We start from the raw sequence: 23,512 nt of genomic DNA, 5'->3' as shown, positions 1-23,512 counted from the left end.
GAAAAACTGGTAGAATCCGAAACCGGGGCAGATCAGTTTGGATTCCGTAGAAAAGTTAGGACACGTGAGGCAATACTGACCCTACGACTTATCTTAAGAGGCCGGCCGGAGTGACCGTGCGGTTCTAGGCGATACAGTCTGGAGCCGATCGACCGCTAAGGTCGCAGGTTCGATCCTGCCTCGGGCATTGATGTGTGTGATGTCCTTAGGTTAGTTAGGTTTAATTAGTACTAAGTTTTAGGCGACTGATGACTTCAGAATTTAAGTCGCATAGTGCTCAGAGCCATTTGAACCATTTTGAACTTATCTTAGAAAATAGATTAAGGAAAGGCAAACCTACGTTTCTAGCATTTGTAGACTTAGAGAAAGCTTTTGACAATGTTGACTGGAATACTCTCTTTCAAATTCTGAAGGTGGCAGGGGTAAAATGCAGGGAGTGTAAGACTGTTTATAATTTGTACAGAAACCAGATGGCAGTTAGAAGGGTTGAGGGGAATTGAAAAGGAAGCAGTGGTTGTGAAGGGAGTGAGACAGGGTTGTAGTCTATCCCCGACGTTGTTCAATCTGTATATTGAGCAAGCAGTAAAAGAAACAAAAGAAAAATTCGGAGTAGGAATTAAAATCCATGGAGAAGGAATAAAAACTGTAAGGTTTAAGGTAAGATGAACATCAACAAAAGGAAAACGAGGATAATGGAATGTAGTCAAATTAAATCGGGTGATGCTGCGGGAATTAGATTAGGAAATGAGACGCTTAAAGTAGTAAATGAGTTTTGCTATTTGGGGAGTAAAATAACCAATGATGGTCGAAGTAGAGAGGATATAAAATGTACACTCGCAATGGCAAGGAAAGCGCTTCTGAAGAAGAGAATTTGCTAACATCGAGTATAGATTTAAGTGTCAGGAAGTCTTTTATGAAAGTATTAGTATGGAGTGCAGCCATGTATGGATGTGAAACGTGGACGATAAATAGTTTAGACAAATAGACAATAGAAGTTTTCGAAATGGGCTTTGGGGAAAACCGGAAAAGAAGAGAGTCGTAGCATCTGAGATGTGGTGCTACAGAAGAATATTGAAACTTAGGTGGATTCATAAGGTATGGAATTAGGAGTTTCCCCAGAGAATCGTCGAAGAAATAAATACATGGAAAACACTAACAAGAACAAGAGACGGGATGGTAGGACATCATGGAATAACTTCCATGAAACTTGAGCGAGCTTTAGAGGGTAAAAACTTTAGAGGAAGATGTAGATTGGGATATATGCAGCAGACAGTTGAGAACGTAGGTTGCAAATGTTACTCTAAGATGAAGAGGTTTGCACAGGAGAGGAATTCGTGGCGGGCCGCATAAATACGCTCAGAATACTGATGGCAGATAAAGAGTCGAACACAAGAGAAAATGTGCCTGGCTGCAGTATACCCTGCATAAGATGAACCACAGCTTCAAGTGACCTAAGGAATTTTTCATCAACGCTAGAAGAGTGTATGGCCGTACAAACAGCGGCTGTTTTTTTCTTATTTTTTTATTAGTTTACCTCACTCTTCCTGAGGAAAGGACAGTGCGATCGAGGACTCCTCACTCTTTCCTCTCTTTACTATCGACGAACTTGGGTGGTGGTTTCATCCGATTGACAGGTCCCATGTTAACAATGTTACGAGCAATTTGTCATTTTGCTTGATCACAAACAGGTCGTCAAATGGAAGGATAAGACATTGATTGTTCAGACAATGGTTTAGTGTGTCACGTTCATTACTTATTAACATAAATATATACTGCTCCTTATAGGAGGAAGAATCGCCAACGATCAATGCCGTGGAAATGCATAAGCTGATGAAAACTACTGCATTAAAGGTAAGTAATCTGTATCTACAGAACACGTGGCCAGTAACTAGGCAATATTAGATTATTTTCAACATTGGCAAAAGATTAGTCTCCCATTTGGCTTTCTGGTAGGGGTCTGTCCAGCGAGAGATAACCACGAGAAAAAAAAACTGAGTAACGAAAGGTTAATATGACAACGAGGAAAGAAATTCGAACGTGGTAGGATAATTACAAAACCTAACAGTAGCAGAAAATTGTATAAGGTGTGTGGATTCATTATGAAGAGGAAGATACGTTAGAGAGCGAATTACTTTGAACAGTTCAGTGTTCATAGATTATAACGAAAATACTGGGCATAGCGGATGTAAGAGCAGATATTTTTATATGTGATACTTTAATGTGCACCCATTTGAGGGTGTTGGTTATTTTATCTCTGTGCTGAACACCCTTCTCACAAATATGTCATCAACTTTACGATTTAATGTTTTCTGCAGGGTCGTGCTGCACCAGGTGCACTCCGCCTGTTAGTAAATAGTAATCGTTTCGCGTCCATGCGTTCACAATTCAACACTTGACTGGCTGCCCAGGTGAAAATAAAAATCTATGGTTTGCTCTTATATCTACGTGGAGGTGCTAACCAACCTTGAATCCTATGAGTTGCAACGGTTAGAATTATTAGTCTGCAGATGCTGTAAATAATGATGTAATATTGTTCAGTACACCGTCCTCGAACAGCAATAAAAATACATGCGCTTGTACCCTTTACACCCTATACTCTTGAAGCCGTGAACCACAGCATGTACAACATATGCGGTGTGTATGTGTGGCTACTTAATGGTGTGTCTGCAGTTGAATTCTCACATCTATAAATGATTAAACTGACCCTGCTATTGACCACTTACAGCTATGGATTTCCGTGAAACGATGTATTGGGTCGTAGTTTTACTTCAGTTTAACGCATCGAAGCAATCATTCTTATCGGGATACTATTAGAATGAATTGCAACCGGGTACTATAACTAGTTTATTACAAAAGAACTTGATGAATGCAAAAAATTTACAAATATGAAATACACAGTATCGAATTCTACCTTATGTGCAATTTCGAGACTAGTAGAACATACGTTTGACTTTAGACCGCGTGCCACCGTTATTAGAAGGATACGAAGTTGGTTGATACTGATTAGCGGTGAGAAACAGGGGACCCACATCCCCGCTGACACTTTCAGAAAAAAACTCAGTGCACAAGCAAAATGAACTCGACAGATTTATTGTGAGTGTTCCCTTATACGCCGAACTGGAGTGCACATATCACCTAATGAAGCACGGACAGTAGTTGTACCGCATACATGATATGCTCAAAAATGGTTCAAATGGCTCTGAGCACTATGGGACTCAACTGCTTAGGTCATAAGTCCCCTAGAACTTAGAACTACTTAAACCTAACTAACCTAAGGACAACACACACATCCATGCCCGAGGCAGGATTCGAACCTGCGACCGTAGCGGTCGCGCGGTTCCAGACTGTCACATGATCTACTCGTTGGGGCTTTGGACACTGTGCAGATGATGTACGTGACGTACTTGCTGCCTACTCACTGGACACAATATGCAGTCCGAAAACTTGTAGGGCTGAAATCAGCTCAGTAAAAAACAGATTTCTGTTTGCCAACATGCCAGGAAGAGAAATTCGACTCAGGTGTTCTCCCGTAAAGTAGCACTTCAGTGTGTGCCTGACTTCACAGAAATCTAAGGAATAGTCGCTCGAGTAAAAAGAATAACAACTGTCCGTGAAACGACTAACGCTCTCCCCGTGTCAAAAGCAACGCTACATAAAATTTGACCACCAGCTCCTCCATTGTGGTTACTGCCAATGACATCCCTTCCAGCGACCTTCGGAGGCCAGTACCCTCGATCGCTGCCTGCTTGAAAGTAATTTTCTCCCACCACATGCCGCTGCCAACTCGAACAAGCGACGTTTATGTTTACGTTTGCGCTCCATGCGACGAATCCCAGTGGCCATCACAAAAACATTTGCCCCCATAACACGGGTTTTGAGTCTGCCAGCCAGTCACCTGAAGCTCATACTCCTTTCAGAACAATTTCTGAAAGGCTATATTCCCCCTCATTAATGCGCCTCTGGTTTTTTCGGCTTGAGGCGTGCTCCGGCATTTGGCGTGAGGAGATTCAACAGAGGTCAGCTCCTGAACATCGTTAGTGACCCCACGAATTGCTTCCCATTAAAATGTAGTCCCTTCGTATTCTTTCATCCCCGAAGCTCTTTCTCCAGGTAAACTATTCTGAAATTATTTCCTCTCGTCAGATAGCGCCTTCCACCCGCCCCGCCCGCACTACGTTGTTTCTGTGGCGTCTAGTATCATAAACAACAGGCACCACGCATTGTTTTCCGTCAGGACAAAAGAAAACCTGCCGCTACAAAATATGAGAAGATGCTTCGCAGCTCCTACTTAGCTGACTGCGACATAAAAGGAATGCGAGATTACTTGGCACTTTCTAACAATACCCAGTCCTAATTAACTTCCAGAAACGCATTGTTATTAAGTTTCGGTAGTCAGTAACAGACAATGAAGTGATTAACATCATTTTGCTTCCAAAATGTGATCTAACGTACATATAAATCTAAATAATAATAATAATAATAATAATAGTTCTGCCCGAACAGGCCATCAAGGCCAAACGCTACCGGCCGGCCGCTGTGTCATGCTCACCACACAGACGTCACTGGATGCGGATACGGAGGGGCATATGGCCAGCACACTGCTCTCCCAGCCGTATGTCATCTTATAAGACGGAAGCCGCTACTTCTCAAACAAGTGCCGGCCAGCGTGCCCGAGCGGTTCTAGGCGCTACAGTATGGAACCGCACGACCGCTACGGTCGCAGGTTCGAATCCTGCCTCGGGCATGGATGTGTGTGATGTCCTTATGTTAGTTAAGTTTAAGTAGTTCTAAGTTCTAGGGGAGTCCCATAGTGCTCAGAGCCATTTGCACCATTTTTTTCCTCAATCATGTAACTGGTCAGTTTGCCTCACAACCGCTGAATGTACCCCCCTTGCCAACAGCACTCGATAGACCGGATGGTCACCCATCCAAGTGCTAGCCAAGTCCAACAGCGCTTAACGTCGGTGATCCGACGGGAACCAGTGTTACCACCTCGGCAAGGCCGTTGGCACATATAAATCTACAGGAATGTTAGACGTACCGTGGAAAAATCTTGCCGCCTTACAAACTGTTGTCGCATCTGATGATACAAAATGTTGAAATCGGTAATTTCGTAGTAATATCTAGGTGTACCAGCCCCCTTCTCTCTCTCTCTCTCTCTCTCTCTCTCTCTCTCTCTCTCTCTCCCCCCCCCCCCTCTCTCTCCATCTATCTATCTATCTTTCTATCTCTGACCCGGTTAAAAAAGAAAAAAATCCTTTCTGTTTAAGATTTGAGGAGGGTTACTCATGAATACTCGGTGACTGCCGGAACGTAATCATCTCGTACATATTGTCAACGGAGAACTCCTTCGATTTACTGGCTGAAAAGAACCAGTTCTACAATTATCCTGCACCTTGGGTAAGGAATGAAATGTGCAAAAAAAAAAAAAAACAAACAAACAAACTGCTTTGAGAGTGATGCTGGCGTTACTCATCGAAATACCGGTTGATTTGGAAGAACTTACCTGACCACATTCGTATATAGTGTTCGAAAATTGTACACGTAGAGGAAAGTTTTGCGAAATAGCGACCGGTGACAGAGTCTCTTGTTCGGCAGACGCGGATTTCTGGAGGGCTCGCGCCCGCGAACGGCTGGAGACGACGCTGGACCGCGAGCCGCTGCGGCAGGTGGCGCGCAGCGCGGTGCTCTTCCTGGGCGACGGCATGTCGGTGCCGACGCTGGCCGCCGCCAGGATCCTGCTGGGGCAGCGCTACGGCCTGCCCGGCGAGGACGCCCAGCTCAGCTTCGAGCGCTTCCCCTACGCCGGCCTCTCCAAGGTACGCTCGCTCTCCGACTCTCACATCTACTCTGCTGTGCTTTACGGCTGGTCGGTTTACAACTGCGTTTGGTGCAACGACTTGCTGTCCACCTAGACTTCCGTTCATACTCTGTACCAGCTCCTACACCTCCTCAAACACTTAGAATACCTTCACCTTTCTAATATCTGACGTAGCCGTAGTCCGAACGTCCTAGAGCAGTGGTATTTAACATGTACGCTGCACGGCTCTGGTGCACCTCGAATGACAGCTTGGGTCACCGTGGATTTGTTTAGAAAACATTGGCAAAGAAGACAGTTTGGGGAAATTCGATTTCTTCTCAGTCTATCTGGCTTCGGAGGATTTCACTTGAGAAGTTGGCCAGCCTGCAATCATAACCTCAAAGCTGTACATGCGCCCTTTACACTTGGCACCAGCAGTGACACCTTTTCACCGAGCGACGTGGTGCAGTGGTTAGCACACTGGACTCGCACTCGGGAGGACGACGCTTCAATCCCGCGTCCGGCCATCCTGATTTAGGTTTTCCGTGATTTCCCTAAATCGCTCCAGGCAAATGTCGGCATGGTTCCTTTGAAAGGGCACGGCCGACTTCCTTCCCCGTCCTTCCCTAATCCGATGAGACCGATGATAAAGGCGAAAACCGTAACCAAGTTTTTAAATTTGTCAAGTGGAAGTAAAAGGTGAGAACGTCCTAGGACCAACAAGGAAAGTAGTAACGAGGATAGAAAAGTCAGGTATAGAAAATACAATGATGGGTACCTACGAGGGGAGTTCAGTAAATTCTTTCCGGAAAGCAGGTTGGCTTTATTCAGGATTACAAAGCATCATAATATTCCCCACTCTTGACGCTACAAAACCCTGTTTTTCAGCATAATCTCCGTTTAGTGCTGTGGCCTTGCGCTACCTTACTGAGAGGGCCTGTGTGACCGCATGGTATCACTATCCTGGTCGACGTCAGACCCAACGTCTTGCTGCATCAATAGCCTCCCCGTCTTCCAAGTACTGCTCCACGCGGCCTAGATCCTTCCTTGGACCAAACACATGGAAGTCGAAAGGGGCGATATCCGATGAGGAAAAACAGTCCAATGAAATTTTGGAAGGCCCACCCTGGTGCACAGACTTGTGTGTGGTGTTACGTTGTCATCGAGAAGTTAGTTTGCATTATCGCGGCGACGACCACGTTGAAATTGTTCCTTTAGTTTTCTGAGGGTAGCATAACACACATCAGAGTTGATCGATGCATCATGAGAGAGGACAACAAACAGAATAACCTCTTCATATTCCTAGATGACCGTCGCCGTCACATTACCAGCTTGAGGGTGTGGCTTTGAACTCCAGAGGAGAGGTGGTATTGAGCCACCCTATGGATTGCCGTTTAGTTTCCGGTTCAGAGTTATCAATCCGTGTTTTAGACAACAAATTGTCACGATCAGCCTCGTAATGCGCAGGCAATTCCACACAGACGGTCCTTCCTTGCTCATTATCATCTTCTGTTATGCGGCGAGGAACCCACTGGACACACACCTTCGAGTACCCCAACTGGTGGAACAGTGCGTCTGCACTATCAACAGAGACGTCCAGTTGTGCAAGGTGGTGTTTGACTGTGACCGTCGATCACCTCGAATGGCAATGTTTGCACGTTTCAATATTGCAGAAGTCAAAGCACTGTGAGGCCGACCGGCACACTGGAGATCGGACATGTTTGCGCGACCTCGTTGCTACGAAGACAGACGCCTTGCTCAACTACTCACAGTGCTTTTGTTCATTGCCACGTCTCCGTAGACATTCTGCAAGCGCCTATGAATATCTGCAATGATCTGAGTATCCGCCAAAAGAAATTCAGCCACAGCTCTCTGCTTGGAACACACCTCCGTTGCAAACGCCATTCTGAAGATCATGTATAGCGCCACCACCAGTCGGAATTTCATGAAACAGGAATATTCCACTATGTCCTAGAACAAATTCGGCATTTTCGCAATCGAAATTGGCCCAGAAAAAAATGCTGCTTTTCTTACGGAGCGCCACTCGTAGATTTCTGTTTCACGTGCACTGTTGTGAACAATTATGAGCGCCCGCAGTGTATTTTGTGCTTGAAAGTATTTTCTGTTGAATGTATGCTATCTAGCAAATTAAGGCGTCATGACGTGTTCAGGCCAAGAGAGAGATTTTCCGTGAGACTGAATTAAATGAGAGAACAAAAATCGTCATTTTTTAAGCAGCCGAAATTCATGAATAAAGCACTTCTAGCGTCGTACAACGTAACTCATAGAGTTAGAAAATGTATAAAGCCCGTATGATTGTTGAAGAACTAATTCTACGCCGTGCTTATGACGTGGTCAACAGTATTCTTGGAGAGTGCATGACAAGACGTGTTTTGACCAGTCCTTTCTGTGATGCTACAATTAGTCGTCGAATCTAAGATTTAGGAGAGTATCTTCATCAACGAATTACAGCAAAAATTAGAGGGGGTAATTTGCGTTTGCAGCTTGATGAGGCCATTGATAGCAATAGAGCTGATAACTTACCGTATTTTACGAACAACCGTATAAGACGCTACGGACTATAAGACGCATCTTGATTTTTTAAGCATTTTTTCAACAACATTTTTTCCATTATTATTATTAGACTGCAAAGCCAGATTAAAAACGTTCTTAGTTTATGAAACAAAACTGACCTTTATAATCCCTGACAATCGTCATTTGAACACTCTCCTTCTCCTCCTCCTCCTCCTCCTCCTCCTCCTCCTCTTCCTTCTTCTAGGAAGGAGTTTTTCTCTTTTAAAGTTGGCCTTCATTGCCATCGGGAGCGTTACTTATGCCGCATTTCTTGAAACATTTAACAATAATGTCTATTTCCATTCTAGAACTCGACTGTTCTATCCACTGACACACTTACTTGATTGTTGGTCATTTTAAAGCTCCCTTCCACGTGAATTCATGTTGGGTTTCATTCGTTATCCATTTGTTCCATTCCTTTCTCATATACACTTCAATGGGTTATTTATCGAGACATCAAGAGGTCTCAGTTGTGAAGTAAGTTCTCCCGGAATAACATCAAGCTCTGTTGTTCCCTGTCTCAATTTCTCTTTCACAATTTTTTTCAGTTGGCTACTAAACTGATCTAGCACAAGAAGAGAACTATTCTTCAATAAAGCCCATTTCCCTCCCTCCCACACTCTGTTAATCCTTAATTTCTCATCAGCCTATTCCATCCAACCCTTGTCATGTACGTGAGCAGCAGCAGCTAGTGGTATTTCAAAAGGTGTTGGCATTGTTATGCGATTGAAAATGTTCATTGGATCAAGTGTAATACCGTCAGCACAACATGGAAAGGACAATAGTGAGCGCATATTTTCATGTCCACTTGCTTTGATAGTCAAAATTTCAGCACCTTTAATGGCAAAAGTTCTGTAAAAGAGGACAATAACAGGTTGGTGAACCATTAAAATATTGAGCAGAAATTTTGAATCGTCAACCAAACTACTTCTTCCTCAAACGTTTCTGTTTACGCCGATCGTTCAGAGTCTCTTCCAAGCTTCTCTGTTCTCCCATGGTCTATCATTTAGCATCTCCTCCCACTGCACTACTCTCACGTTCACGTCATCCTTCACCTGGTCTCTCCGTCTTGTTCATGGTCTTCGAATTGGTTTTCGTCCAGATTCTGTCCATTTTAGGGTTCTTCTAAGAAGTATTTCTAGTCATATTCTTTTAATGTGGCTCTTACTTTCCACAGGTCCTTTCAGGGGTTTGGTCTGCAGGATGTTTCGTATTGTTTCATGCCTTATAGTGTCCCTCTCGTCTTACTCAGGATCCCATGTAGAAAGCGCATCTCTGTTTCGTGTTCCGTGCAGATCTTTCTTTGCCCAAGTCCAACAGTTTGACCCACAGATCAACATTGGCAGATAATGATTTGTACGTCATGGTCTTTGCTTTGACACATACTTTCCAATTTATAATTATTTCCGACACACAATAATATTTCGGCCAATTTCCTGTTCTCTCTGAAATTTGATCTTTGATGTTTCCTGTGTTGGTTTACTTCCTGAATATCTGGAAGCTTTCACTTTTTCTTAAGTTTATTTCCATGCAAGCTTCTTTCACTTCTCTCTGCCAGGTTTTTAGTTCTTCTGATTTTTGCTCATATTCTTCCTGAAACAACACATCATCCCCACATTCTCATATCATCTGCTGTTGACCCTCGGTGAAATTTCCTTATGTTGTTGTCCATGAGTATACAAAAATTCTTTCTTATCAAACCCGTTTTGTCGTTTATAAACCATTCTGATTTGTCACATTCGCTAATAGTTTTGATCCGAGGCTCGTCTGTTGTTGAAAGCGAATGGGTCATCCACTACTGACTTGCGCGGCCTATCGCAGCTTTACCGGAGCTCCACTGGCAGTTATTTATGGGGGTTCCTGACTCGACACTAAAAATACAGGGTGCCCCAAACAGAATATTCAGTATTCAGTGCTATGACAGGAACGGTAGGTCGAAGTAAGGAAGTTAAGTAAACGTGGGCTCTAAAATGTATATCTTAAAAGCCATGAGCACTTGTTCAACTTCGCTGCTGTGAAATACATTTTCTCTACTGAACTCCTCATAGCTCTCGAGGGAAGTATTTTACAGCCCATGTGTACTACACTTCTCTGCTTTTAGTGATCAATCCTGGTCGGCCGGGTTGGCCGAGCGGTTCTAGGCGCTACAGTCTCGAAACGCGCGACCGCTACGGTCGCAGGTTCGAATCCTGCCTCGGGCATGGATGTGTGTGATGTCCTTAGGTTAGTTAGATTTAAGTAGTTCTAAGTTCTAGGGGACTGATGACCTCAGAAATTAAGTCCCATAGTGCTCAGAGCCATTTGAACCATTTTGATCATTCCTGTCATATCCGTGAATACTGGCTATTCATTCTGGGACTCCCAGCATATCTTTCATAGACCACTTGTGCGTGGTCACCACAGCCTTGGTAAATTCAGAAGATACCATTTCCATTAGGCTGTTGGTTTAATTAAGTACATATTAAGCACTAGTGGCCACGTCGTGAAGATCATTTTGAGGTGCACGAATGTCTGTGAAGACATCTTCGTCACAGTACATAACAAAGCTCATACACATTACATATGTACACACGGTTTCGTCGTCGATGGTCACAGCCTCGGAATTGGTATTCACAAACCACGCAAGCGCAACTGTTCATATTCCAGCCACACACGATCGAAAACAGCTGTGTATTTATGTGTGGTTCCTGAATACGTTCTTTCCTGCGGTTACTGAAAACTATACACTTATGTTTCTTGCACGCTAATAGCAGATTTCCCTTCTTCCAGGTTTGCGTGTATTTTCGTTTCTTCCAACAAGTGTCGAAAAGACATGGTGCTTTAAAATGAAGCAGCATTAGCACAGTAATCCGATAAAATTCATACTACACGTTCGCTATTACTCCGGTTACTTCTGTTTGCTTGACAGATACCCAAATTCGACAATGCTTTCTGTTCTCCTTTCGTGACTCTGCTGCAGATTAGCAACTGAATTATAACGGAAATTGTTGAAACATGATGTCATACCCAAAACATAATTATGGCTTACCTAAATTTCATTCTGCACCAACATCTTCAGTGTAGTAACCTAGAGAGTGAGTGAACCAATCCCAACGGTTCTGCCATTTACGAAATGCATCCTGGTTGTTTAGACATCAAGCAGTTCTTCTTCAAATTCTCTGTAGACTCCACGCGATGTTAGGTATATTAACCTCGAAATGAAATTTGCCACAAAATTCGCACCATTCGTTCTGACTTTAAAAATTCTTTGAACAGAATACATCACATACACTGTAGTATATTTTCACGTTTATGTAAGACCTTGGGCAGTGGCCAGAAACAGATACCACAGTATGTAAACATTTTATTGCGCGATGCGAATTGACAACCGACCGTAAGAGTCGTCACCGTTAGTCGATATTCATTTCTTTCTGAAAATCTTACGCCAGTCGTAAGTCTGTAAGCTACAGTCTGTTAGATTTAGAATCATAAAAGGAAATGACGTATTAGAACAAGTCTATATTTTCAACTACCTCTTATGCTTAAGATGATGATGCGGAAATCACAAACGTGCTTACACATATTACGTGCGATTAACAGAACGCTCCGGAACAAAACCAGGTAAGAGAAAGCATTAAAATCTGTAATACTGTGACTGCATCCCTACTGCTCTATTGATGAGAAGTACGGAAAAATTCGGCGATCTGAAGCTCTAGAAATTAGACTTCTAAGAACTTGGACTGGATACGACTTAGGCCATCACAAGATGAACACAAACATAAGGGAGAAACTCCATAAATCCATGTTACAGGAAAAAGAGAAAAGATCCAACAGCATAGAAAGGAATGGTATGACCACCTACTACGTCTGAATCAAAGTTTTTTTGAGTCAGCAGACTTGAGATTGTGGTGGTACGCCATGAATTCCTCTTGAGCCAACCTTTTCACTTCATTACGACACTGCAGCGCCTGTGTTATTTCGAATTGCGATGCAGTGTTTCTTCGGACATGCATGCATGTAGCCCCAAACTTCCACATGTCGTCAACTGTGTGTCTACATATGGATGTCTGGGTCTGCAAGTAAGACGTACTCGGACAGCCTGGCGGTAATGCGACCGCTCTCGAAATGCCGGAAATCCGGATTCGAGCTACGGTCTGGCACAAATTTTCATTGTCGGCAATCGTTTATACAGCTGATGGTTGTCCATATATGTTGTAAGTGCGAATACATATCACGTACACAGAATGAGGTTTCCACTCTGCAGCAGAGTGTGCGCTGATATGAAACTTCAAACTGTCACGAAGATCACATATCACGTTTTTCATCTCAGCTTACCACTTGTCACCTAAGTCCTCAATTACTTGCAGGATGCATCCCAATCTCTGTATTCCTGTACCGTTGTTACCCTCTGCAACACCCTCTACTACCATGGAAGTTACTCCGTGACGTCTTAATGGATGTTGTATAATCCTGTCCCTTTCCCTTGTCATGTTTTCCATGTATCCTTTCCTCGCCGATTCTGCGGAGAACCTCTTCACTCTGTACGTTGTCAGTTAACCCAATTTTCAACATTCTTCTGTAACACCACGATTCAAATGCTTCGATTTTCTTCTGTTCCGGTTTTTCTACGGGCCGCGTCTCACTACCACACGATGTGCTCCAAAGTACGTTCTCAGAAACGTTTTCCTCAAATTAAGACATATTTTGATACTAGTAGACTTCCCTTTGGCACTATTATTTGCTGTATATATTCCAATATCTGCTCTAGCTTCGTATTTATATGGAAGCCTACTCCAGTTATACCATTTTATGCTGCTGTTGATATTACCCTATACTTTATGGCCAGAAATCCTTGTCTTCTTTCCATTACACTTCACTGACGCCCACCATATCTACATTGAGTTTAGTATCTCCATATTCAGATTTACTAGCTTCTCTATCACGTGCAAGCGTCTGACATTCCACGCGCCGTAGAAGATCTTTTCGTAGCTTATTCAGTCTCTTTCTCGTGGCTACATCTTCCTTGGCAGTCCCGTCCCGGAGACCCGAAGATAGGACTAGTCTGGAATCTTTCGCCAATGGGGAGATCATCATGACACTTTCTCAAACACAGGACCTGTCCTATGGGTATACGTTTTGTCTCTTAAATGCAGTGGTTCCCATTGATTTCTGTATCCTCATGCCGTTGATCACTGATTCTTCCGCTTTTGTTCCGTTTAACACCCCAAGGGCAAGAGACCCTGAACTTCTGTCCGCTCTTCCACCGTCTTTGAAAAAGCCGGTGGGAGAATGAATTTGACTTCTTATGCCGTAAGTCTTCGGCCGACATTACTGAAGATTTTCATTCAAAATGTCAGCAGCGGCGTGGTTCGAACCCGAAAACGAGGACGTTTGATTACTGATCAGAGACGTTACCCCCAGACCACTTATCGTATACCAAGCGAAACTCCTAACTAAAGACCCAACGGTAGAAGGTTAGAACGACCACGTAAATGATCGGATGATACGCTTTAATTTGCTTTGATCAGGAAGAGGCAAAAATGTGTAACCCTAAATTGTACATGATGATGATGATGATGATGATGATGATGATGATGATGATGATGATGATGATGATGACGACGTTTGTGTACGGTTTATATCGTAGTCTCCTTGCTTTAAATTTTGGCTGTTTCTTAGCGCTTTTCCCAAGTCTGAAGCAAAACTTCCTACAGACACGCTACCATTTCTGGTAAGCCACGGAAACGCGACGATGGAGATACCAAAAACTAACCAAACCACTCGGTTATATTTTCCTAGCATTGTGGGCATGGGGACGATATGCAATGTATGGCAGCTGAAGAAAACTTCTCAAACCAAGGTCGCTAAAGAAATTTTATTGTATGACTGGTTTCGGCAGAGCTATGCTGTCATCGGATCTGCAAGAGGATAAACAGAAATTGATAGGAAAAATAGTTTACAATCTTGGTATCGTAAATCGATAAATTGTCTTGTAACCATCCTATGGAATTACAACATTCCTTATTCCATAAAATATTACAACATATTGTACACCGGTGTTGTACTGATCGTCACGATTGTAGGAAGTGTATATGCAATGTGATATGACTTGCAACACTGATGGACAATACGTTGTACTTTTTAGAAGCAAAAGATATATTATAATTCGGTAGAACGTATTAAAAGACGATTTGTGGAGTTGGTATATCATGGTTGTAAAGTATTTTTCCTACCAATTTTTGTTCATGAACTTGCAGATCCGAGGAAGCGAGTCATCCAATAAAATGCCTTATTGGCGATCTTAACTTGCGAAGATCGCACAACTCGTAGCCATTTCCAGCACTGATTGAAAGAGGATGTGTGGAGAGGCACCTACTACGAGTATTTCAGTGCACTCGTAATCAGGTGACCATCTGCACGCATGATTCAGATTTCGGGTTACCACCTTGTATCTGACGTGAACGTGTTTTTCAGACGTACTGCGTGGACGCGCAGGTGGCCGACTCGGCTTGCTCCTCGACGGCGTACCTATGCGGCGTAAAGGCGAACACGGGGACCATGGGCGTGACGGCGGCCGTGCGCAGGGGCGACTGCCGCGCTCAGAACAATACCGCCAATCACGTCGACTCCATCCTCAAGTGGGCGCAGGTCAGCAGCGGCTCTGCCATTAGCGCTGAAGCACCTTCCTGCAAACAGCGTCCTCCCTGATCGGAGTGCGTCGTCTTTAATCTAAGGCGAAATACTATTAACAGCTGCGGGGTCACAACGCTTCAGCAGTAGCACTAGTTTTTGTTAATACACAGGGTTAAGTTTTTCTATCACGTACTTCTGCGAAGAAGCCAGTCGTATACATATTGTCTTCTTTGATTTACGGCCTCTTTTTCCCAGGGTCACAGTTCTATAGTTAATACCGTCTTTTGCGAGTGTAATGAGTCTTATTAACATTAAACGTGCTTTGCTTTAATTTAAAGCATCTTTGGTAGTCACTATAACAACATGGTTTTTCTTAAAATTTTCGTTCGCTAAGTTCATGAACAGCTGCCATGTTATAACTTCATGCTACAAACTGTATTAAATTATTATCTCTACTTATAGATTCTTTTGTTTATGTCATTCTTAATGTTCTTCTTCATATACTCTAGAGCTTTCGATGGTATAAATTGCATTTTCATTCTTAAGCGTTGTACGTCCAATGCCATTACGTGAAATCTGTTTTGATTGCCGGTGGTTGCGCTCTCTCTCTCTCTCTCTCTCTCTCTCTCTCTCTCTCTCTGTGTGTGTGTGTGTGTGTGTGTGTGTGTGTGTGTGTTAGATGGAAGATTAAAAACGACGACTCCACAAAATAGGGAGGTGTTGGTTTTCCATTATTACCTTTTGGATTTGGAACTAATAACTTATATACACAGACGTTACGACATCTTAGCTCCCCTTAAAAAACACACACACACACACACACACACACACACACACACACACACACACACACACACACACACACACACGAAGAGAGATACGAACAGCAATAGCAGACAGCCGGCAGCGGTAGCCGAGCGGTTCTAGGCGCTTCAGTCCGGAACCGCGCGGCTGCTACGGTCGCAGGTTCGAATCCTGCCTCGGGCATGGATGTGTGTGATATCCCTAGGTTAGTTAGGTTTAAGTAGTTCTAAGTTCTAGGGGACTGATGACCCCAGATGTTAAGTCCCATAGTGCTCAGAGCCATTTGAATAGCAGACGCTCCCATTACCAGTATAACAGAACGAAGTACACGAAATAGCGAGATGGCAGTGAACCTATAAAACAGAAAAACGGAAATATGTTTTGTGTCAGTGAAAGTGCTACGTGCGATAGTCCAACACTATGTTAAGAACGTCAAGAACAGTGTAAGAAACAAGGAAATTGTGTGTAATGATAACAGTTTAATGCTGTTAATATTATTGAATGATATCAGCTCTGGTCATGATCCTAGAAAACAAAATTATAGGAAAAACTACTGTTCTAGTGGGCACTGAAGGGGATTTATTTTAAAGAAAAAATGACTTGTTCTTGAAACTTATTACAGTCTCAAAAAACGGTATTAACCTACACAACTTGTAAGTGATACTCATCTGTGCATTTTAGTGCGTTGAACACTGTTTACTACCACATCATATATATTTTTAAGTCAACTTCATTGTATTAACATAAAGTAAACTGCCTTCGTAGTGTCTTAAAAGCCAACAGTAGCGTAGCAGCTATACTTATACTCCGTACATAGAGTGATTGGGTAAATGTTACAGTCCTTGGCTTGTAGACGAGCACTGATTAAAGGTAGGTAATGACTGAAGTAATTGTGGATGGATACAGAAGTAATTGGCCACTGTCCGCCGACAGTTGGAAGACGTGTTCGCCACAGTCACTGGACGCCAGGCTGCTACCTTGCGCTGTCATGGTGTTGGGGCACCTAACGAAAGAGGCTTTGGAAACAGCCGGTAGGTCGGGAAGGAAGACCAGTGTCTGCCCCGTTTGCTTCGCTAGCTATCACCTCCGAGAAGTGCTCTACCGGCAGCTACTGAGGGAAATAACTGTACCAAACTGTAAATCGTGGCTCATTTGGCACGAATGACTCCTGCTGCCTGGGTTCACCGGTCATCCTCCTTTCGTAAAATCGACTAGCTCCTTTGGTGAAGTGAGTAGGGAAAGCCGAAGAGACGAAGGAGTATACGGGGGGAGGGGGGGGGGGGGGCTATATAACGGAAATGAACTTGATGGCAATGGAAATTATACAATGGAAAGAGAAAGAAGATAGAGTTAGGAGATTACTTAAGAGACGAACTTGATTTAAGTCGAAGCAAGGTCCCTGGAGTAGACGAAATTGCCTCAGAACTACAGATATCTCTAGGATGATTATGACTGGCATGTGGGTCGCTCAGCTGCTCGGTCATCAACGCCTGTACATAGTCCCAATTTTTACACAGTCCAATTTTTTTCACAGCCCAGTCTAATCACTGTCACGAATGATGATGATGATGCTAATGATGACGAAATGACGCCAAAATAAACACCCAGCCCTCTGCAGAGAATATATCCATCCCGGCCGGGAATCGAACCCAGGATCCAGTGATCCAGAGGCAGCAACACAAGCCAGTAGACCACGACGCTATCCCGAGGAGAGCCAAATTTAACAAAATTAATCCACCTGGTGTGCAAGATGCCTGAGACCGGTGGAATATCCTCAGATATCAAGAAGGATGTAATAACTGCGATTTCATAGAAAGCAGGTGCTGACAGGTGTGAATATTGTCGAAATATCAGCTTAATAAGTCACAGTTGCACAATATTGACACGAGAAGAATGGGAAAATTGGCAGAAGCCAACCTCACAGAAGGTACGTATTGGAGCTGGAGGAATGTAGAAACACAGCACACAATACTAACCACACAACCTAGATTACAAGATAGGTTAAAGAAAGGCAAACCCAGGTTTATAGCATTAGTGGACAAAAAGAAAATTTCTGGCAATGTTCACTGGAATGTACTCTTTGAAATTCTGAAGGTAGAGAGGTAAAATACTGGGAGTGAAAGGCTGTTTATAGCCTGTACAGAAACCAGACGACAGTTACAAGAGTCGAGGTGCATGAAAGACCAAGTAGTATAGGAAACAAAAGGAAAATCTGCAGACGGAATTAAAATTAGAGGGATCCGAGTCCGTACAGGGACTTACTAGCAATCACTCATCCCGCAAACAATTCCCGACTGCAGCAGGAAAAGGGTGTACAAAGTACCCTCCGTCGCCCACGGTAAGGTGACTTGCAGAGGCAATACACACAACTGAAGGCCGTAGCTCCGAGTTGTCTCGGATGGGAGTTAATTCTGAATACAATAACTTAACGCAATTCACTTCAGGAACATGAAATGAACATAGAAATGTTAAAAGGTCATGGTAAGGGAACTTTGGAATTATCATGGTCTATCCTTTAAGTGTGCCACAATCAAAGTCTGAACTGGATGAGCCACATTTATAGTCCCGAACGGACAAGGAAGAGTTGAGAGTTAGGATTAGCCAACGACAAGAACGATTAACGAATATTACAGCGTCCGATCGTTGGTCACTGTTTCTGAGGTCACGTCCCTACAATATAGAGGCTAGCTGACAGCTTTAAGATAGGAAGGGTTACGCGGATGGACTTTTTAACTTCCATTTTATTTCCGTAATAGCTTCATCCTGTACAAAAATGGCTCTGAGCACTATGGGACTCAACATCTGAGGTCATCAGTCCCCTAGAACTTAGAACTACTTAAACCTAACTAACCTATGGACATCACACACATCCATGCCCGAGGCAGGATTCGACCGACCGTAGCACTCACGCGGTTCCGAAATGAAGTGCCTAGAACCGCACGGCCACCACCATCCTGTAGAGACCGAAAAGTAGGGGTGAAAGACTACACCTCTGTCTTATACCCTGTGTAATCGAAGTACTTCGTTCGTGAAATGATAATTAAATCAGTACCCTAAGCTGTCGACAGGCGATGATATACATCAACGGGGACAATTGAAACTTGTGTGGCCCGACCAGGACTAGAACCTGGGATCTCCTGCTTACATGGAAAACGCTCTATCTATCTGAGCCACCGAGGGCACAGAGGATAGTTTGACTGCATGGACTTACCCCTTGCACGCTCCCCTTGATACTCACATTCTCAACGTAATGTCCACACACTACATTCGTAGGTCTCCACGTCAATGGGCAGATGGCCTTAAATATGTCCGAAAGAACAGATTCCATCTTCATATAGTTACGGCTAACCGGCCATTGACCTCCTTCTGTGCGAATGCATACGCATTGCCCGAACTCTTACGGGACTCGGTAAGATTGTCTGCCGCGAGTAATGAGTGTCATTGGCAGGGGCACTACGAATGTAATGTGTGGACATTACGTTGAGAATGTGCGCCTCACTGTGCACTATCCTGTGTGCCCTCGGTGGCTCAGATGGATGCCGGCACGGTAGCTCAGCGTGTTCGGTCAGAAGGTTAGCTACCCTCTGTAACAAAAAAATTGAGTGAATGGATCAACAAAGAACCTAAATGAGTGTCGTCGGACGGCCGCCCAGAACAAATTCAACGAACAAAATTTTAAAGAAAGATGGGTAGAGCATTTGCCATGAAGCAGGAGATCCCGGGTTCTAGCCCCAATCGGCGCATACATTTTCATCTGTCCCCATTAATATATATCAATGCCTGTGGGCATCTTAAGGTCTTGTTTTAATTATTTTATTCTAGAGAGCTGCACGGTCACCGATGATACCTGTTCTTTCGGTCAACAAGAACAGATACCATCTTCATATACTTGGTTCTTGTTCTTCCAGTCCTATTGTTCCCTCTTGGTTCTGCACATATTGTATACTAGCCAACCCGACAGTGTTTTACAATTAATAAATATGTATGGAAATTGGATGTACGTCGCCGGCCGAAGTGGCCGTGCGGTTAAAGGCGCTGCAGTCTGGAACCGCAAGACCGCTACGGTCGCAGGTTCGAATCCTGCCTCGGGTATGGATGTTTGTGATGTCCTTAGGTTAGTTAGGTTTAACTAGTTCTAAGTTCTAGGGGACTAATGACCTCAGCAGTTGAGTCCCATAGTGCTCAGAGCCATTTGAACCATTTGGATGTACGTCCCATTCTTCACCTCCCCTGTTTCTCCGTCCATATCCTCCTGCCTCCTCTCTTTGTCCATCTACTACTCCTCAGCACTTTCTCCTCTTCCTCCATCTCTCTGTCGTTTTCCTTCTGCTTCCTGTGTTTGTACCTCTTCTTCCTCTAGTCCCCGACTCGGAGTAATGTTTATTAACTTTGAAAAGAAAACCTTGCTAGAGAACTGAAGTTGTTGTTGTTGTTGTTGTTGTTGTGGTCTTCAGTTCTGAGACTGGTTTGATGCAGCTCTCCATGCTACTCAATCCTGTGCAAGCTTCTTCATCTCCCAGTGCGTACTGCAACCTACATCCTTCTGAATCTGCTTAGTGTATTGATCTCTTGGTCTCCCTCTACGATTTTTACCCTCCACGCTGCCCTCCAATGCTAAATTTGTGATCCCTTGATGCCTCAAAACATGTCCTACCAACCGATCCCTTCTTCTAGTCAAGTTGTGCCACAAACTTCTCTTCTCCCCAATCCTATTCAATACCTCCTCATTAGTTACGTGATCTACCCACCTTATGTTCAGCATTCTTCTGTAGCACCACATTTCGAAAGCTTCTATTCTCTTCTTGTCCAAACTGGATATCGTCCATGTTTCACTTCCATACATGGCTACACTCCATACAAATACTTTCAGAAACGACTTCCTGACACTTAAATCTATACTCGATGTTAACAAATTTCTCTTCTTCAGAAACGATTTCCTTGCCATTGCCAGTCTACATTTTATATCCTCTCTACTTCGACCATCATCAGTTATTTTACTCCCTAAATAGCAAAACTCCTGTACTACTTTATGTGTCTCATTTCCTAATTTAATTCCCTCAGCATCACCCGATTTAATTTGACTACATTCCATTATCCTCGTTTTGCTTTTGTTGATGTTCATCTTATATCCTCCTTTCAAGACACTGTCCATTCCGTTCAACTGCTCTTCCAAGTCCTTTGCTGTCTCTGACAGAATTACAATGTCATCGGCGAACCTCAAAGTTTTTACTTCTTCTCCATGAATTTTAATACCTCCTCCGAATTTTTCTTTTGTTTCCTTTACTGCTTGCTCAATATACAGATTGAATAACATCGGGGAGAGGCTACAACCCTGCCTCACTCCTTTCCCAACCACTGCTTCCCTTTCATGCTCCTCGACTCTTATAACTGCCATTTGGTTTCTGTACAAACTGTAAATAGCCTTTCGCTCCCTGTATTTTACCCCTGCCACCTTCAGAATTTGAAAGAGAGTATTCCAGTTAACGTTGTCAAAGGCTTTCTCTAAGTCTACAAATGCTAGAAACGTAGGTTTGCCTTTTCTTAATCTTTCTTCTAAGATAAGTCGTAAGGTTAGTATTGCCTCATGTGTTCCAACATTTCTACGGAATCCAAACTGATCTTCCCCGAGGTCCGCTTCTACCAGTTTTTCCATTCGTCTGTAAAGAATTCGCGTTAGTATTTTGCAGCTGTGACTTATTAAACTGATAGTTCGGTAATTTTCACATCTGTCAATACCTGCTTTCTTTGGTATTGGAAATATTATATTCTTCTTGAAGTCTCTGGGTATTTCGCCTGTCTCATACATCTTGCTCACCAGATGGTAGAGTTTTGTCATGACTGGCTCTCCCAAGGCCATCAGTAGTTCTAATGGAATGTTGTCTACTCCCGGGGCCTTGTTTCGACTCAGGTCTTTCAGTGCTCTGTCAAACTCTTCACGCAGTATCTTATCTCCCATTTCATCTTCATCTACATCCTCTTCCATTTCCATAATACTGTCCTCAAGTACATCGCCCTTGTAGAAACCCTCTATATACTCCTTCCACCTTTCTGCCTTCCCTTCTTTGCTTAGATCTGGGTTGCCATCTGAGCTCTTGATATTCATACAAGTGGTTCTCTTATCTCCAAAGGTCTCTTTAATTTTCCTGTAGGCAGTATCTATCTTACCCCTAGTGAGACAAGCCTCTACATCCTTACATTTGTCCTCTAGCCATCCCTGCTTAGCCATTTTGCACTTTCTGTCGATCTCATTTTTGAGACGTTTGTATTCCCTTTTGCCTGCTTCATTTACTGCATTTTTATATTTTCTCCTTTCATCAATTAAATTCAATATTTCTTCTGTTACCCAAGGATTTCTATTAGCCCTCGTCTTTTTACCTACTTGATCCTCTGCTTCCTTCACTACTTCATCCCTCAGAGCTACCCATTCTTCTTCTACTGTATTTGTTTCCCCCATTCCTGTCAATTGTTCCCATATGCTCTCCCTGAAACTCTCTACAACCTCTGGTTCTTTCAGTTTATCCAGGTCCCATCTCCTTAAATTCCCACCTTGTTGCAGTTTCTTCAGTTTCAATCTGCAGTTCATAACCAATAGATTGTGGTCAGAATCCACATCTGCCCCTGGAAATGTCTTACAATTTAAAACCTGGTTCCTGAATCTCTGTCTTACCATTATATAATCTATCTGATACCTATTAGTATCTCCAGGATTCTTCCAGGTATACAACCTTCTTTTATGATTCTTGAACCAAGTGTTAGGTATGATTAAGTTATGCTCTGTGCAAAATTCTACAAGTCGGCTTCCTCTTTTATTTCTTCCCCCCAATCCATATTCACCAACTATGTTTCTTTCTCTCCCTTTTCCTACTGACGAATTCCAGTCACCCATGACTATTAAATTTTCGTCTCCCTTCACTACCTGAATAATTTCTTTTATCTCGTCATACATTTCATCAATTTCTTCATCATCTGCAGAGCTAGTTGGCATATAAACTTGTACTACTGTAGTAGGCATGGGCTTTGTGTCTATCTTGGCCACAATAATGCGTTCACTATGCTGTTTGTAGTAGCTAACCCGCACTCCTATTTTTTATTCATTATTAAACCTACTCCTGCATTACCCCTATTTGATTTTGTATTTATAGTCCTGTAATCACCTGACCAAAAATCTTGTTCCTCCTGCCACCGAACTTCACTAATTCCCACTATATCTAACTTTAACCTATCCATTTCCCTTTTTAAATTTTCTAACCTACCTGCCCGATTAAGGGATCTGACATTCCACGCTCCGATCCGTAGAATGCCAGTTTTCTTTCTCCTGATAACGACGTCCTCCTGAGTAGTCAACAACTCCTTGACAATCCCCTCTCGGTGATCCGAATGGACGACTAGGCCGAGATCTGTGGCCAATGGAGAGACCATAATGACACGTTCTCAGTCACAAGCCACATCTCCTGTCGATACACATTATGTGTCTTTAATGCAATGGTTTCCATTGCCTTCTTCCGCCTTTAGGGGTACTTTCCCACGCCAAAGGCCAGACAGTGACCTGACCTTCTGTCCGCTCCTCCGCCCTCTTTGACAAGATCGTTGGAAGACTGACAGTGGCTTCTTATGCCGGAAGTCCTTTCCGCCATCGCTGATGGCTTTCGTTCATAATTTGAGCAGTGGCGAGGTTCGAACCCGGGACCCTGGACGTTCTGATTAATAGTCGAAGACGCAACT

At 43.4% G+C, this 23,512-nt stretch overlaps 1 protein-coding gene and 1 pseudogene across 1 annotated transcript in view; one reads left to right on the top strand and one right to left on the bottom strand.

Annotated features, from left to right (window-relative positions):
* Positions 1-23,512, top strand: part of LOC126251543 (membrane-bound alkaline phosphatase-like) — a 104,567-nt gene that overhangs the window by 36,879 nt on the left and 44,176 nt on the right. The window contains exons 2-3 of the mRNA XM_049952053.1: positions 5,599-5,819; positions 14,828-15,001. Coding sequence (XP_049808010.1) covers positions 5,599-5,819; positions 14,828-15,001 — 395 coding nt within the window. The remainder of the gene's footprint in view (positions 1-5,598; positions 5,820-14,827; positions 15,002-23,512) is intronic.
* Positions 4,893-5,010, bottom strand: LOC126253804 (5S ribosomal RNA; annotated as a pseudogene).

Source organism: Schistocerca nitens, chromosome 4, assembly GCF_023898315.1.
Source record: "Schistocerca nitens isolate TAMUIC-IGC-003100 chromosome 4, iqSchNite1.1, whole genome shotgun sequence".
NCBI lineage: Eukaryota > Metazoa > Arthropoda > Insecta > Orthoptera > Acrididae > Schistocerca > Schistocerca nitens.
Note: the sequence above shows the minus strand (reverse complement) of the source record. Positions and strands in the feature narration are given on the sequence as shown.